The 14,348-nt window shown below is 37.3% G+C and overlaps 1 protein-coding gene across 1 annotated transcript in view; it reads right to left on the bottom strand.

Annotated features, from left to right (window-relative positions):
• Positions 1-9,656: 9,656 nt before the first annotated feature.
• Positions 9,657-14,348, bottom strand: part of ZNF804A (zinc finger protein 804A) — a 244,311-nt gene continuing 239,619 nt past the window's right edge. The window contains exon 4 of the mRNA XM_074364006.1: positions 9,657-13,987. Coding sequence (XP_074220107.1) covers positions 10,762-13,987 — 3,226 coding nt within the window. The 3' untranslated portion in view covers positions 9,657-10,761. The remainder of the gene's footprint in view (positions 13,988-14,348) is intronic.

The raw sequence follows: 14,348 nt of genomic DNA, 5'->3' as shown, positions 1-14,348 counted from the left end.
TGGAAGAGTCTTAAATGATAAGGGATATGGAATTTTTGATTCTCGTAGTATGATATCAAGTAAAAAGTACATAATATGTTGACATTTATATTCATTGTGATTTACAAAAGAACAGCTACCCCATGTAAAGTTAAAATGTTAAACCTTTAAAAAAAAGCTCAATTTCCCTATGCCTACTTCCAGTGTTGTTCATATTGTTCACACAGCGTCATGTGTTGGCTTTACCTGGATTTTCTTATATAATGATGTTTCCTTACATTCTTTATATTCAACTGTACCATATATGATGACATGAAAAGAAAAGATTCAATAAGTCATATTTGTTTTACTAGAAATCCAATCACTGTACTGGATAACATCAATTAACAGCATGAAACCACTTTATAGGATTTTAAACCCAGAGGATGCTCCAGGCATACATCCGTATCTCTAAATTAGTATGTAAAGAATATAAGAAGTTATAAATAATTAATTGACTAATACTAGACGTAATTAATTGACTGTCAAATTTTCATGTATTTACAGTAGTCTTGGACATCACTATAAAATTTAAAACTATTTTTTGTAGTCTTTACAACCATAGTTGCATCTTTTTTGCCACTTCATAGACATTCTTAAAAGGTTTGCTTACACTTTCTTGCCTAAAATTCTCTCTTAAACTCAGTGCAGTGTGGCTTTGAGGCACAACAATGAGGCAAAAACAATAATGTTAGTAAAATTATTATCTCAAAACTGATAAAAATGATTTAGGTGAAACATTCATAGTTCTTATTTACTTAACCATTGAATGATACTGAAACTCTTAACGTACTCTTTTACTTTAAACTACCTCTTGCCATTATTTCCATGGCACTGTTATTCTTTAGTTTATACTCTAGCTCTGTGGAATCTCTCCGTGTCCTCCATAGTTTCCTTCTCTTACTCCCATGCTTAAATGTCGGTTGTAATCTCAGGATCTACTGCTCTCTTTATATATTCTCTCTGGGGCTAATCTCAAACCTTCTAAGACTTTTAATTAAAATGATCAGGGTGATGATTTCAAGATAATTTTTTTTAGTGTATATCCCTTTTGAACTTTAGACCTGTGCAGTAGTTTCTTTTTCAAATGTTCTGTATTTCCGTCTTAGAATGATTGAATTCTTTATTTTCTATGAAATTGAAGCCCAAGGCACAATGTGAAGCTATTAGGCTGTTCTGTGTGATGCCATTGGAGTTATCTTCACTGCCGTTGATAATTTGCTTACCAAGATTCAAATTCATTTCTTCTCAAATCACTTTGTGCATGTTGCATTTATTACTATAATTACATAATTTAACTCAGTGTTAAGTGATGGAATATGAGTACAAGGAGACCAGCTTTATCCCTACAACAATGAAGTTTAATGCTTTAGAAACTCTAAACTGAGGTGGGCTGCTATGTTGACTATGGTGTGGGTATGGCGACAGATAAAGACTGGAGAAAAATAAATAAGTAAAAAAATTTTGATTTGTGCAGAAGTGCACTTTAAATGAATGTCTGGAAGTGATAGGTGATTTGAGTGAAAAGTACAGAAGAAAAGATGACTAACAGCTTTAATGGGTAAACAAATACTCAAAGAAAAGGCCTTGGGCTTATAGCTCAATATTGGTGAATCTGATATACAGTAAGATAATGAGTTAATATCTGATGTTGAGATGGTGCCTGTGTGCATATGTGCTTCAGTGTGTGCTTTCCCACTTTAATCGAATGACTGACAATAAACCAGTTCTGATTGTTTCAGATAAGAGAATTTTTTCTACATATTCATGTATTTGCAAGGCAGCTCTACTTGGATGTATTCTAGGTGCCTCAAATTTAATATATATATTCGAACATTTTTAAATACATATATTGAACATATTATCTTCCATTCTCCTAAGCTCTCCGACTTCTGTAAATTTTCTTCCATTCAGTCTTCTATCTGCATTATTGGTAAATGATCATATTGACCAAACTGACCAGGCCTGAAACTTAAATTTCATTTTAAAATCCTCTCTTCCAAAACTTCCCCTATAAAGTCAACTTCTAAATAGCCCTAGATTACCTAACTTCTAGATTATCTAACCATCATTTTATTTATTTGCTTGCTACTGCTTGAAATTCCTTTTAGTTCTCTGACACCCTCTATACTCCCAAACGCACACATGCTAATTCATTCTTCCTTATGTAATCCTGGTGATATTTCTGATCTGCACTTCTGATAAAGGCCATTCAGCTCAATGTTTAAAAACTGTTAATGTCTATCATGCTAACTATAAAGTCCTAATGATCTGCCTTTTGTCTTGTTTATCTCTCAGCCTCATCTATCAAAAAGACCCCCTTTTGCTCTTTTGTTTCCTTAATGTGTCATATTCTCCTTCATAACATATTGTTTATCACATTTATTGTATTCTGCAGCTCATCATATTAAAATTGCCAATGTACTTATCTATTTCCTCCTTTCAACTCTAAACTCATTATTGATAGGTTTTATCTCTCTCTCTCTCCAGAGCCTAGTAGAGCCCTGGGGCATAGCAGACATAAATGGTCATGAGAGACAAGTTTGTCTAAACAAGTTAATAAATTGAAGGGTTTATCGCAAAAAGAAAATAGTGTAGTCATAGCCTGAAATTATATTAGTAGGCATAAATAGTTTATTCAGTCCTTTCATTGCTAATCAAAACTGAGAACCAGCAACTTTGGCTAACTATTTACTCAATAATTTACTAGAAAAGTTATCATGGCATTGAAATAATCCTCCTAAATAAATGGGAGGATTGTTGATGACATGGAAAAAGAAGGCATCTTACAGTTTTCCAAGCAGTGAAGAATTTTTTCCCCTCTTCGACTATATGGACCTGAGAATATATTCCATTCAGCCTCTTGACTGTGATCGTGGAGAGACAGAGGGTAGCATCCTGTTAGGGGAACGACATCTGGGCATTCCAGGCAGCAACCATCAGGCGGTTCTTGGAAGGAGTGTGTGTGTGTTTTCCACAAAGTATATCTGGAGAGACAAAACTCATCCTGCAGACTGGGAATTTGGAATACCAGTGCCTCAAGCTCTGTGTTCTCGTGGAGGGGTGACCTGTGGAGAAGGATCTGCTGGGGCCTTGCCTGGGTGTTAACCCTAACTGAATGAGTTAGACTTCAGAAGGTGTGTTATTTGCTGACACAGGAATGTCTGTATCTCTCAAAACAAGAAGCAGGTTTGAAGGGATTTGGAGAGGGAAGCAGCACACCTGAGTGCAACGAGCCCGATGAGGTACTAAAACATCACCCTCCTGTGAATGGCGGAGTTTATGATCAGGGAGAGTCGTCGTCAGCTCCTGATTTTAACATTTATATTCTGCTCTGCCATTCCTCCACGCCTTCAAAATGTCCCAGCACATCAGCTCAGAACCTACACGTGTTCCTTCTGGAAGGCATTGTGGGACAGTGTGGCACAGAGGCGGTGGGGCCTGTTCCACTCCGCCTCTTGCCTGTGACTGTAAAGAGGGAGAGCAGCACTGTCAGAGGGACAGTGGCCAGGACTGCCTGGCAGTCACTAGCACACAGCACAATGAGCTCACGTCCCTGGGAGGGGAGGGAAAGGCATTCAGTACCTTAAAGCAGCTTCCAAGTTTCTAAGTAACTACTTAGCAGATGAAAAAACAAAAACAAAAACAAAAACATTTTCCCTCTCTGAGCTCTGAGCTCACAGTTTGTTTATAGGTGGATTCAATTTAAATTTGTGTATAGGAATACTATATTTTTTTTTCTTGTAGAGGGAGCTTTATTCTATTCTATTCTATTTATTTATTTTTTGTGAGGAAGATTAGGTTTGTTTATTTATTTATTTATTATTTCATGGAGGTGCTGGGGATTGAAACCAGGACCTTGTACATGCTAAGCACCACTCTACCATCGAGCTATACCCTCCACCTGAGAGAGTTTTATTTTTATACTTTTTTAAAAAACATCTTTACTGTTAGTAAACTATCATTGCAGTGAAAATACATAACTCAGGTCATAATATGATGGGACTCTTAACAACTTGACAGTGTAACAATCATGAGCTTTAATACCTACCTCCAATTGTAGCTACATTTATCAGTGTATGAATGAGTTTCTATAGAGTCCTTTCTATGCTGGCATGTTTAGGCAAAGATTATCTATATGAGAGAATAATGCTGTATCATATGAATACTGGAGAAACATTCTGATTCTCAATTTTATAAATAAATCTTCGTTTAACCATTGAAAAAGATAGTGTTGACTACTGTTATGTATTAGTATAGCAGATAGGCAGGCACCTTGGCAATCCTTGCATGTGCAAAATGCAGTTAAAATTGCTAATGGCTAAAATGTATTTAAAATATTACATTGTGTTTCCTACTACCTAGCAGATGGTATGGCGTCACAAAGTTCATGGTCAGGACAGCTGCATTTCAGGACAGAAAACAGATTTCTCATCTCAGTAGAACATATTAATATTTCTGTCATTTTTTGTTTCAGCACAACTGTTCTGGAGATAGAAGCCATGTAATAAAATCTATAGTCAGTTTTAGGCTTACCATTGTCATGTAAAGATTAATGACTTACCAACTTACATAAGGTAAATTAGTAGCCACTTGTAAAATCATTTAGATTAAAAAGTAAGTTGAAAAAGGTAAGCAGATTAGCTGAAATTCAAAGCATTAATTTGAAGCTTAGTTGTTTTCAAGAGTGTGGGAAATTTCATATAGTCCACAAAAGTAAGGCAGCTGAAATGTTGGATTTTTAAAAACTCACTCTCCTGGAATACAAAATGTTACAACTTGGGAGATGATAGGAATTTGTTCAAAAGAGGGTAACATGTCATGTAAGTCAATAAGCGTTCTGGACCGACAGAATTAACTCAAGAGTGGAGGTGAACTTCAGCAAGCACAAGCAGGAGGATCAAGGTGCAATGTCCAGGTAGCAAGTTTAGGCAACAACGAAAGTCTAGATTGATGGGGGCAACAGAGAAGGGGTGACCAGCAGAACACAGGGCAGCGCTGATGAGAGCTAGGGAGGAGCCTGAGACCTGCTTCTGTTCTAGAGGGGATCGTGGGCTAAGTAGGGTAACCAAGGGATTTATGCATTGAGAGGGTTTTCCTTTTAGAAGCCCAGTTGTTGAACTAAGCCAGTGAAGCAAGAGGAAACAGACTATTTACACGAGCATTTCACCCTAGTTCTTGCAAGTAAAGCGAAAATTCAGTTCTGGGTATAGTTGCCGGGTATAGGAACTAAATACTGAAGAGATTAGGAAAACCTATTTGGGGAAGCCTGAAGGGTTAACGTAAGGCCTGTTATCAGAACTCCTTTACTTAATATGTGGGCACTTCCCAAAGAACTTATGCTCCTTGCCGATCCCATCAACAAATACACTGAGGAATGACGTGAAAGTAATAGTCAATGAAGGAGTTTAAATTGTCTTAGAGATTATCAATACAAGCTGGACATGGAAGGTAAAATTTAAACCACAAAGTATGATTAATTACATTGAACTTAGAGATCTATTTTTTTAATTGAATATATAATGTAATATTCTAAATAGTATAAAGATAAGAAATACATAAAATATACTAAAAATGTTGGAAGTAAATTATAAAAAATTTAAATGGAACAGTTAAAACCAGAGTCATAAGAAAGGAAAATGTTAGTAATAATATATTCAAAATGTTACCACAAAAAGGTTAAAAGAAATAATTTAGTTACTTAAAAATAAGGTATTAGGAGATTAAAATAAAAGCTTGTTATATTCATAGTTTTCTATCAGGAGCTTCCAGGCTTAAGTAGATTCCATAGCTTATGTTCCCAAGGGAGGAGGGCTCAGGCAGGTGCTAGTCTACAAGATGCCTCTATGAATAAATAAAAGGATCTTGCTCTAAGCATTTGGCTTAGTGAGCAATGGTGCCTTGGAGTGAAGAGAAACTGGTCGCTTCCTCTGTACCAATGTAGCCCATGCTGAGTCTGGGAAAGGCAGACACAATCCACAGGGCTGACAGATGGTGAGCTGGATTTCAGTCATGCTCGACACCTCAGAACGAGCTGCACAGCCCTTTACTGCAGCCTCTAAAGCAAAACTTGGACCTCAACTGAGGATATAAGGAAGCCTTAAGCCTTTAGCATATTATTTGTGAGAGAAAGTAAACAGCTTATTGGAAAGCATCCCTGGTGATAACTTTCACTCCCCACGACAGTACTTAGTTAGGCAAATAAACAGAGGGGAAAAAATAGGAATGAGAAATGGAGCATACTGTACAGTGGGGTAAAAAGGCATTGGTAAATGGAATTCAGTACATTTTGATAGACTATGATGAACAAACTTTGGATAGCTAAATACAAGATTTTGCATGTCTTTACCTCTCTTACTGGACTTGAATATCTGAGTAGCAGGTGTGTTCTATTCATTTACTTATCCCCATATTTGGTTTAGTGTCTGACACATACTATGTTAATGTTTGGTGACAAGTACTAATAGAAAGGTGAGATAGGTAGGTAGGTAGGAGTGTGCCTTCCTTCTAGGGTAGGGGAAAGGATTCAAATCATGCTTTGATGATTGCTTATGGAGTTCTATTTTAAACAATTCATAGTTCCATTAAAAAATAAATTCTTCATGTGAAATGGTATTTTGAAGGCCTAATTATTTTGGAAATTAGATTTTTATTTAGACTGACTTAGGACCAACTTGGAGTAAAAATGGATAACAGTTCTAGAACTTTGCAATACAATCTGCATAGTTTTTAATTACATTTTGTCCTATTCATTTATCCCCTCATTTAACCAACTTACTGAGTATTTACTATGTGTCACGTGCTACTTTGACTCAAGGAGCTCTTAATCTAGTGAATTTGAAAACAAGACAATATATTCAACACAGAGAATACTTCATTAACAAAATTTGAGCACAGTAGCCCATGTGAGGATAGAGGACAGGAAGATAATTTATCTGGGGACAGAGGGAGTCTGGGTAAGGATCCTCAAAAAAAACTAACACAAGTTGAATTATGACTTGTTAGTAGTTAGCCAAGCAAAGGAAACACAGGGAGGAAGGCATTGCAGAACAGAGCATGCTCACACAAACTCAGATGATTGCAACTAAGATGAGAATGATTGGCCAAGAGGAGTGCTGGAAGGGATGGTCCTGAGTAGGGAGGCTGGCACCCACTTGACCATAGATTTTTCCATGACAGGGTAAGGACTTTGATGTTTATCTTGAGACTAATTGACAACCATAATAGGTTTTAAAGTGGAGGAGTGTTATAATAGGCTTACATTTAAAAAATGTAGCCCAGGAAGCAGTGGGGAGTATAGATTATATGAATGGGAAATTGGGGAAAGAGACATTAATTTATAATAGCAAGACAGCAATTCAGCTTATGAACTACTAGCACTAGAACTCCATAGAGTATCCTGGTGAGAAAAATTTAAGGAAATAGAGCCAAAGTGTTCACTGATTGATTTTATATGGAATAATACCCTGGCTTCTGACTTGGATAACAATTAATTTTATTTTTTTATAATGGCATTCACAGAGCTTCAAAACATAGGACAAATAATAGGTTTCAGTGGTGTCTATAAAGAAAGATCATGAGTTTGAGTTTTGTATTCAAAATACATGGCAGATATCCAGGTTGGGATGTCCTGTAGACAGTTTGATACAGGTCTTCATTTCAACATAAAAAATAAATTGGAGATATATATATATATATATATCTATCTCATATAGACATAGCTATACATATATGAAAGACAGAGAGAAGATAGTTAAAGTAGTTGGGGATGAGTTTCCTTCCTGTCATCCATTGTGAGTTATTCTGTTACTTGGCTACAGTAGTTACTTGTTACTTTCTGCATTCAGGTCTTATCTTATATTCCAAATCATTCATCTTTACAGTAACAAATGTTACAGCAAAGTCTGTAATCGGCAGAGCAGAGATGCTGGTTAAGAGAGAGTGTTAGAATCATTGAAATTTTCCAGTTATATAGGATGTACTGATTTACACGTGGATAGGACTGGGATTTTAGGTCTAGGACTTATGGGTAAGCTATCAACCGGTGCCCAGATCTACTTCCAGAGTACTGATACACCCAACCAACTCCTGCTGCCACAACTATGAGCTTGGACTGGTGGTCCTCTGACAGCTTCATTGCTTGTTAAGTCCACCCTGACTTACCTGTCTGATTGCTCTGCTCTCTGCTGATCTTCAGCCCATCAGCCTGATTCCCTCCATTCTGGATTGGATGTTATCAGAATAGATGAAAGTGTGTCATCACACATTTGTTTTGAGTCCCCAATGTATAACGGATGCTCAAACTCTGTAAGCAGTCTCTTATTAAAAGATATCAAATAGCTAAATGAATTGTTTATAAAAGGAACGGCTTTGACATACTTAACTAACATTCTTTTCTTGTCAAGCCACTGGTATCCATGAAAGCCAATTAATTTATCTGTTAGGTTGAGTTTCCATTAGTCTTAAAAGAACTTTCCTTTAACTTTCTAGAAATTTCTGTTATATACTTAGTAATCAGGTATATTCTGCTACAACTAAAAAGTTAAGCATTGCTAAACACATTATTTAACAAAAATAAATGCAGGAGAGCAACAGAATTGAAGACAAAAATAAAAGGAATGATAACATGAAGGAAAGAAGCAGAGGAAATGCGCGCACACACAAATGATGTTTACAGTGAAATTCAGACGGAAAATATCAGGGGAAAAAGAAATTAAAGAATAAGAACAAAAGGTAAGAGGTGAACATACAGGATGATACAAGATGACAAAAAGAAGAGGGAAAACCTGCATATTTTGAAGTGAAACACTTGGTTTGACTTCAAACAGCAGAAGCAACAGTTCTGCTCTGACGTTAAAAATAAACTGGGTCAGCATTCCTCAGTAGAGACTGCCATCTATATTATCTTCAAAGATAGTTTCAAATATTTTGCTTGGGGAAAAGTCATCCGTTCCAATTTTAGTTCCCATTTTTTGGAATATGTTATCTTAGCGCATTTGAAATAGAATTTCTTCTCTGTTTTTTCTTCTTATTTGCCAATCATAAAAGGGCATATATGCAGTTTTTCATAACCATTTTGCAGGAAAATCTTTAAATCAATTACTATTATGGCACATAATCAGGAAAGTAAACAACATAGATTTTCCCCTTATTTTTCTACTTAAAATAGAATTCAATATAGATTATTCTGATATGGGAACATGTGTTTAATTTCCAGTATTATTTAGGGTAACCCTGTTCACACAGTAAGCATATGAAATAGCATTTCCTCAGTACAGCATCACTTAAAAGTTGCTCTCCCTTTAGAAGGACTCAGTTGGCCTCTCTTTTGCCTGGATTCATTGCTAGGCTACCGCAATCCTTTGTCATTTGCACAAGGTGAGGTGAATCCTTTCCACTAGGCACGTAGACTCTGTCTTAAAAAATGGCATGGATTACGGCAGGTAAACATTAGAAAACTCTCTTGGGAAAAGCGTGATGTTCTCCAGTTTTCTATTAAATAATTAAAGTACACACAGAAGCAGCACTTGAGTGAACAAGAATGTAGAGGTCATTAAAAATATAGTAGAATCTGGAAGGGTGAAGTGGAGACTTTCTGATTGCTCCCCGGGTGATTTGGAAATATGATACAAACATGACTACTAGAAAGATTTGCAGAAGGAAGAGTTATTTATTTACTCTCTTTTCCACTTCCAGGTTCTCAATTAAGAGTATAGCCAGATCATGTTTATGCCATTCTTCCCAAGATGTTAGATAATGGAGAGAGATTAATTAATTAAATCTATTCCTTAATCCAGGCCAACATTCTTATGTATGTATATTTCCTGCAACAGTTGAAAATAAGCATTATACATTTGATAATTTTGACATACAAAAATGTTTATAAGAATTTATATTAGTTATTTGCTATTTCTTATCTACACGTACCGTTTCACAGTTCCTGGAAGACTACTATGTACTTTGTATATTTTGTCATTATCCACCACCCCTGCCCCTCATTACTAATATTACTTTAACAAGAATTTCCACAGTTTATTATCTAGAGGGCCAAGTATTCAGGAAATATAGTAAACTCTGAGTATAAACAACACTATGATAAACAGAAAAGCAAATGGCCCTGTTATTCTGAAAGATGGTATTTTCGTTTAAGTATTGATAGAACTCCAAAGATATTTTGCTAAGCCTCTGAGGCTCAGAGATGCCAACGAGCAGAAGAAACAATATAAATTCAAAATCTACTGTTACCATACATTCCCCAGTGAAAACCAACTAAAAACAAAAGTTTGATTTACTTAAATATTTAACAAAAATTTATTGCAAGAGATATTTTTCACTGAATTTACAGTTTCAAGGAACATGGTACAAAACATAGTGCCATCAGCTTTGTCTAAACATTAAATAGGTGCAAATACACGAGATTAAAAAGAAACAAAGAGCATACTTTACAACATAAATTACAGTACTATAAATATATTTTATGTACATTATACATACTCTTAAGACATCCTTTTAATATACAGCATATGTTGTATTGATTTTCAAACTATTCAGTGCCTTAATAAGATTATATATCAGAAACTTAGGAATTTTATTTGCATACAGTAAACGATTTCATATCAAGGAGGCCATAGTTTGGCTAGTTTATTCCCACCATTTAAATAGGCAATTATCCACTTAGATGAGCATTAATGCATATAGCAATAGTTTTCACATGAGTATTTTCTTTCCCTTTCATGGTGAGGACTAGAAGAGGGGCTGGAGTGGGATGACAGCAGGGTGGGGGGAAAGCAGCGAAGGAAAGAGTGCATGGGGTAAGGGCGGGAAAGCCAGATGGCCGGGATGAAGAACCGAGGCTGGGATGAGCGGCATCTGAGGCGGAGCAACAAAAGCTGGCTGATTCCCCGGACAAAGCCTTGGTCCTACTGGTCCTACTGAGATCTGAGGTAACGATGTTCTGGTGAGAGCTGGGACCTGGGACAGAAACTGTTGGTGTGGCTGAAGCACTTTAAAGGTCCCTGCAGCTGCAGCCGCCGCCGCGGCCGCTGCGGCCGCCGCGTGCTGCTGCAAAACGGTGTGGTGGATGGTGGTTACGGAGGTAGAGCATCCGGGCTGCTGCAGAGGCAGAGGCTGCAGGGGGGCGCCGGGGGGCGGGAGGGCTGCGGCGGGGAAGGTGAGCTTGACCTTGTTGGCCAGCATGTTCTGCGGGATGATGTGCTGGTAGACTTCACACGGTAGATTTCTCAGTTTGTCCTGGTTTTCTATTGGGATCAGCAATGCTTGTTCTGGTAACGCTAACGGAGCCAGGATTTGCTCTGTTGTTACAAAGGTGTGGCCACTGACATGTGCTTCTTTGAATGGTAATGGTGGTTGTGCATTGAGGATTCCTGAATTAAAACACAGCCACTCGGCTGACGCCTCATTCATCTTTCCTTGTGGAAGGGCCTCAGCCAGTTCATAATGGCAAAGGTAGGATTTAGGTTGCGACTGTCTGAAGTTCCTTTCAATATTAGGCACCTTGAAAGGAATTTGCTTTTCATTAATATTTGTACGCTCACTTCTTTCTTTGTGTTCGAGCAAGGTACCGTCGATTTGTACTTTCCTTGGGGCACTAGCTCCACAGGGCTCATTGGAAGTCTCTGACAACTCACCAGAAGCGGTTTCCATTACACGCTCCGTCTCACCACTGGTTTCAGGAGGGGGACTGCTGGGGGGCAAAGCCAGTTCATCTTCTACTTGGTCTATTTGTTCTGAGTTCCTTTGGACATTTGCAATTTCTTGTGGATTTATTTCCTCTTTTTTGTCTTCGCTTATTATTTCATCCTGGTGACATAAGGAAGCATTGCCTTTCGTGGGATAATCTGTCTTCTCTTTGAGTTCCAAAGCTTCCAAACTGGTGTGGAATCTGCTTCTTTTTCTCCTCCGTTTTCTTTTAGGTTTACAAGGAGCAGCAGCACGGGGTGGCCTCAAAAATTCATCTGGTAAATAATTCTGTCGATTTAAACTTTCATCTGAAGAGTAAGAATGTGAATGCTGTCTACGTTTTCGATGGCACCTTTCTGATTCACTAATGAGAGAATTATAACCTCTTTTAATACCCTGGTTCTGACTCATGCATTTCATATCATTTTGAAGAACTAGGCATCTGTGATCATGACTGCAGTTGGACATTTTGGCTTTCCAACTACAGTAAGTTCTGGAGAATGTTAAATTATGTTTCCCCGAATGTATCATTGTTGAATTGGATTGTCCATGTAAAACAACTGAGTTCTTTTTACTGTGGTTTTTAGAACTGATAACATCATTACTATTGTATTCAGTGTTCTGAGTTTTACACATTTCATCATTTTCACTTAAGTAAATGGATGCTGATTTGGGCCTTTTATCAGGTAACTGATGTGAGTCTGATAATTGGTCCGCAGCTAAATACTGCTTTTCTGAAATTGTTTCCAGTAGATTTTTCCTAGTTGTGTCAGTATAACTATTTTCTGTTTCCATTTTAATGTGAGTTTCTGACTCTTCGGTTTTCTCCCCATAATGATGGTGGCATAACTTTCTTCTTTTCTTCTTCCTTCTACTTTTATGGAACCAGTGTTCATGAGTATCTTTTTGTTTTATTTTGTTGTATTTGTCATCTAGAGCATCCTGTTTTATCTGATTTTTAGTAACAGTGTAGTTTTTTGTTTTTCTGATCCTACAGGAAATATTTTTATACCTCTGACCTATACTCTTATTTTTTCCAGAATCACAGCTATTGGACAGTGTATCCTCAGCCAGAAGAGGAGTGACTTGGGTGTATTCATTTCTGCTACCTCCACTTTCATAATCAGTGAGTCCGGCAGTGGATGTGTCCTTGCAGTCCACAACTGGTCTCTTGTAAATGTCTTCTCCCTTCTGCTGAGAATAAAGATCACTGAAGGGCAGCTTATTTTGATCTAGATTGTGGTTTAATCTAGTGGACTTGAAGTCAAAACAGAGAGGATTACAGCTATAGGAAATTGATGGTTGAGTCGATGTGTAAATCAGCATTTCTGACGGCCACTGAAGAACCGTGGATCCATCTTTGTTAAGGACGGGCACAAATGGATCACATGGTCTTTTATATAAATCTGTTTTTTTCTGTAAGGTTACGTTATCCTCTTCAGAATTTGAAGGGGCGGACATCTCAGGGCTGTGATTTTTATTTTCAGCTTCAGTTGTGGATGCATCATGGTCCTTACTAGTTTCCTCTGTGGTAGCTTGCAAAGATAGGCAGTCATTAGCCATATTAAGAACCATGGATTCATTTCCTAGAAATTCAGAACTGTTTCCACTTATAGGCATGCCTTCATTAATGATTACATCTTCCAGTGGAAGGTGATCTGCTAAGGGGACTGAATTTTGACAATTACCTGCATCAGATGATAAAGGGAGTTGAAATTGGCATAATGGAGGTAATGACAGTGTATCTTTTTCACTAGAAACGTCTTTCATCTCTGGAGTTTGAGCAGTTTCTTTGTCAGTGCACAGTCCTTCTGGTGGATGAAAAGAGTTCACTTTCTCCTCAGAACTCAAAAGCACGTCTGTTGGTGAAGATAGTTGAAGATGACAAACACCAGGGACAAATCTACTTTTTCTGCTAAATCCTTTTTCCACAGAGGCATCATCATTGTATTCAGAGAAGGCTGCAGCTGAGGACTCCAGCTTCACGGATGCTTTCTTTGGAAACGCAAAAGAAAAGCCAATTTTGTGTCTGTGAATTCCCTTGGCTTGATCTCCAAGTTGGTTATTTTTGGCAGGAGAACTATTTGCACTTTCTGCATCTGCAGCCACAGTGGTAACATCTTTAGCATTCTCTTGACTATGAATCAAAGTGCATTTGAAATCTTCCTTGTTATTAACTGAATCCACAACAACTCTTTGGGAAATTTCATTACAATTTTCTTTCACAGTAACAGTTGTTGACTTGAACATGGGGCCACTTCCAGGAGCACTACAAAAAGAAACAAAAGTGTGTTTTCAGATAGGACACTTTTGAGGCAAAATATGTAAACACTTACATCTTGGAAATGTCATTATAAGATTTTTTTCCCAAGTTTTTAAATGTCTGTAAGTTAATTACTTTCATATAGTGCAATTGCCTTCCGTAGTACCACAGTTTCACTTAGTTGTTGGTGATTGTGATAACTCAGAGATGCCATCCTAAGTGGCTTTTATAGCTATTAATGGCAATGGTCAAAGACATCTGTATTCTCTCAGCCAGTTTTCCAGACCAAGATTTTTTACCTCCATGACCTCTTCAGGGATATTCTGGAGTATAGAATTCTCTAACATAAAATTACTTTTAATTCATA

The sequence above is a fragment of the Camelus bactrianus genome, chromosome 5 (assembly GCF_048773025.1).
Source record: "Camelus bactrianus isolate YW-2024 breed Bactrian camel chromosome 5, ASM4877302v1, whole genome shotgun sequence".
NCBI lineage: Eukaryota > Metazoa > Chordata > Mammalia > Artiodactyla > Camelidae > Camelus > Camelus bactrianus.
The sequence above is the reverse complement of the archived record's forward strand: the minus strand, read 5'-3'. Positions and strand labels throughout refer to the sequence as shown.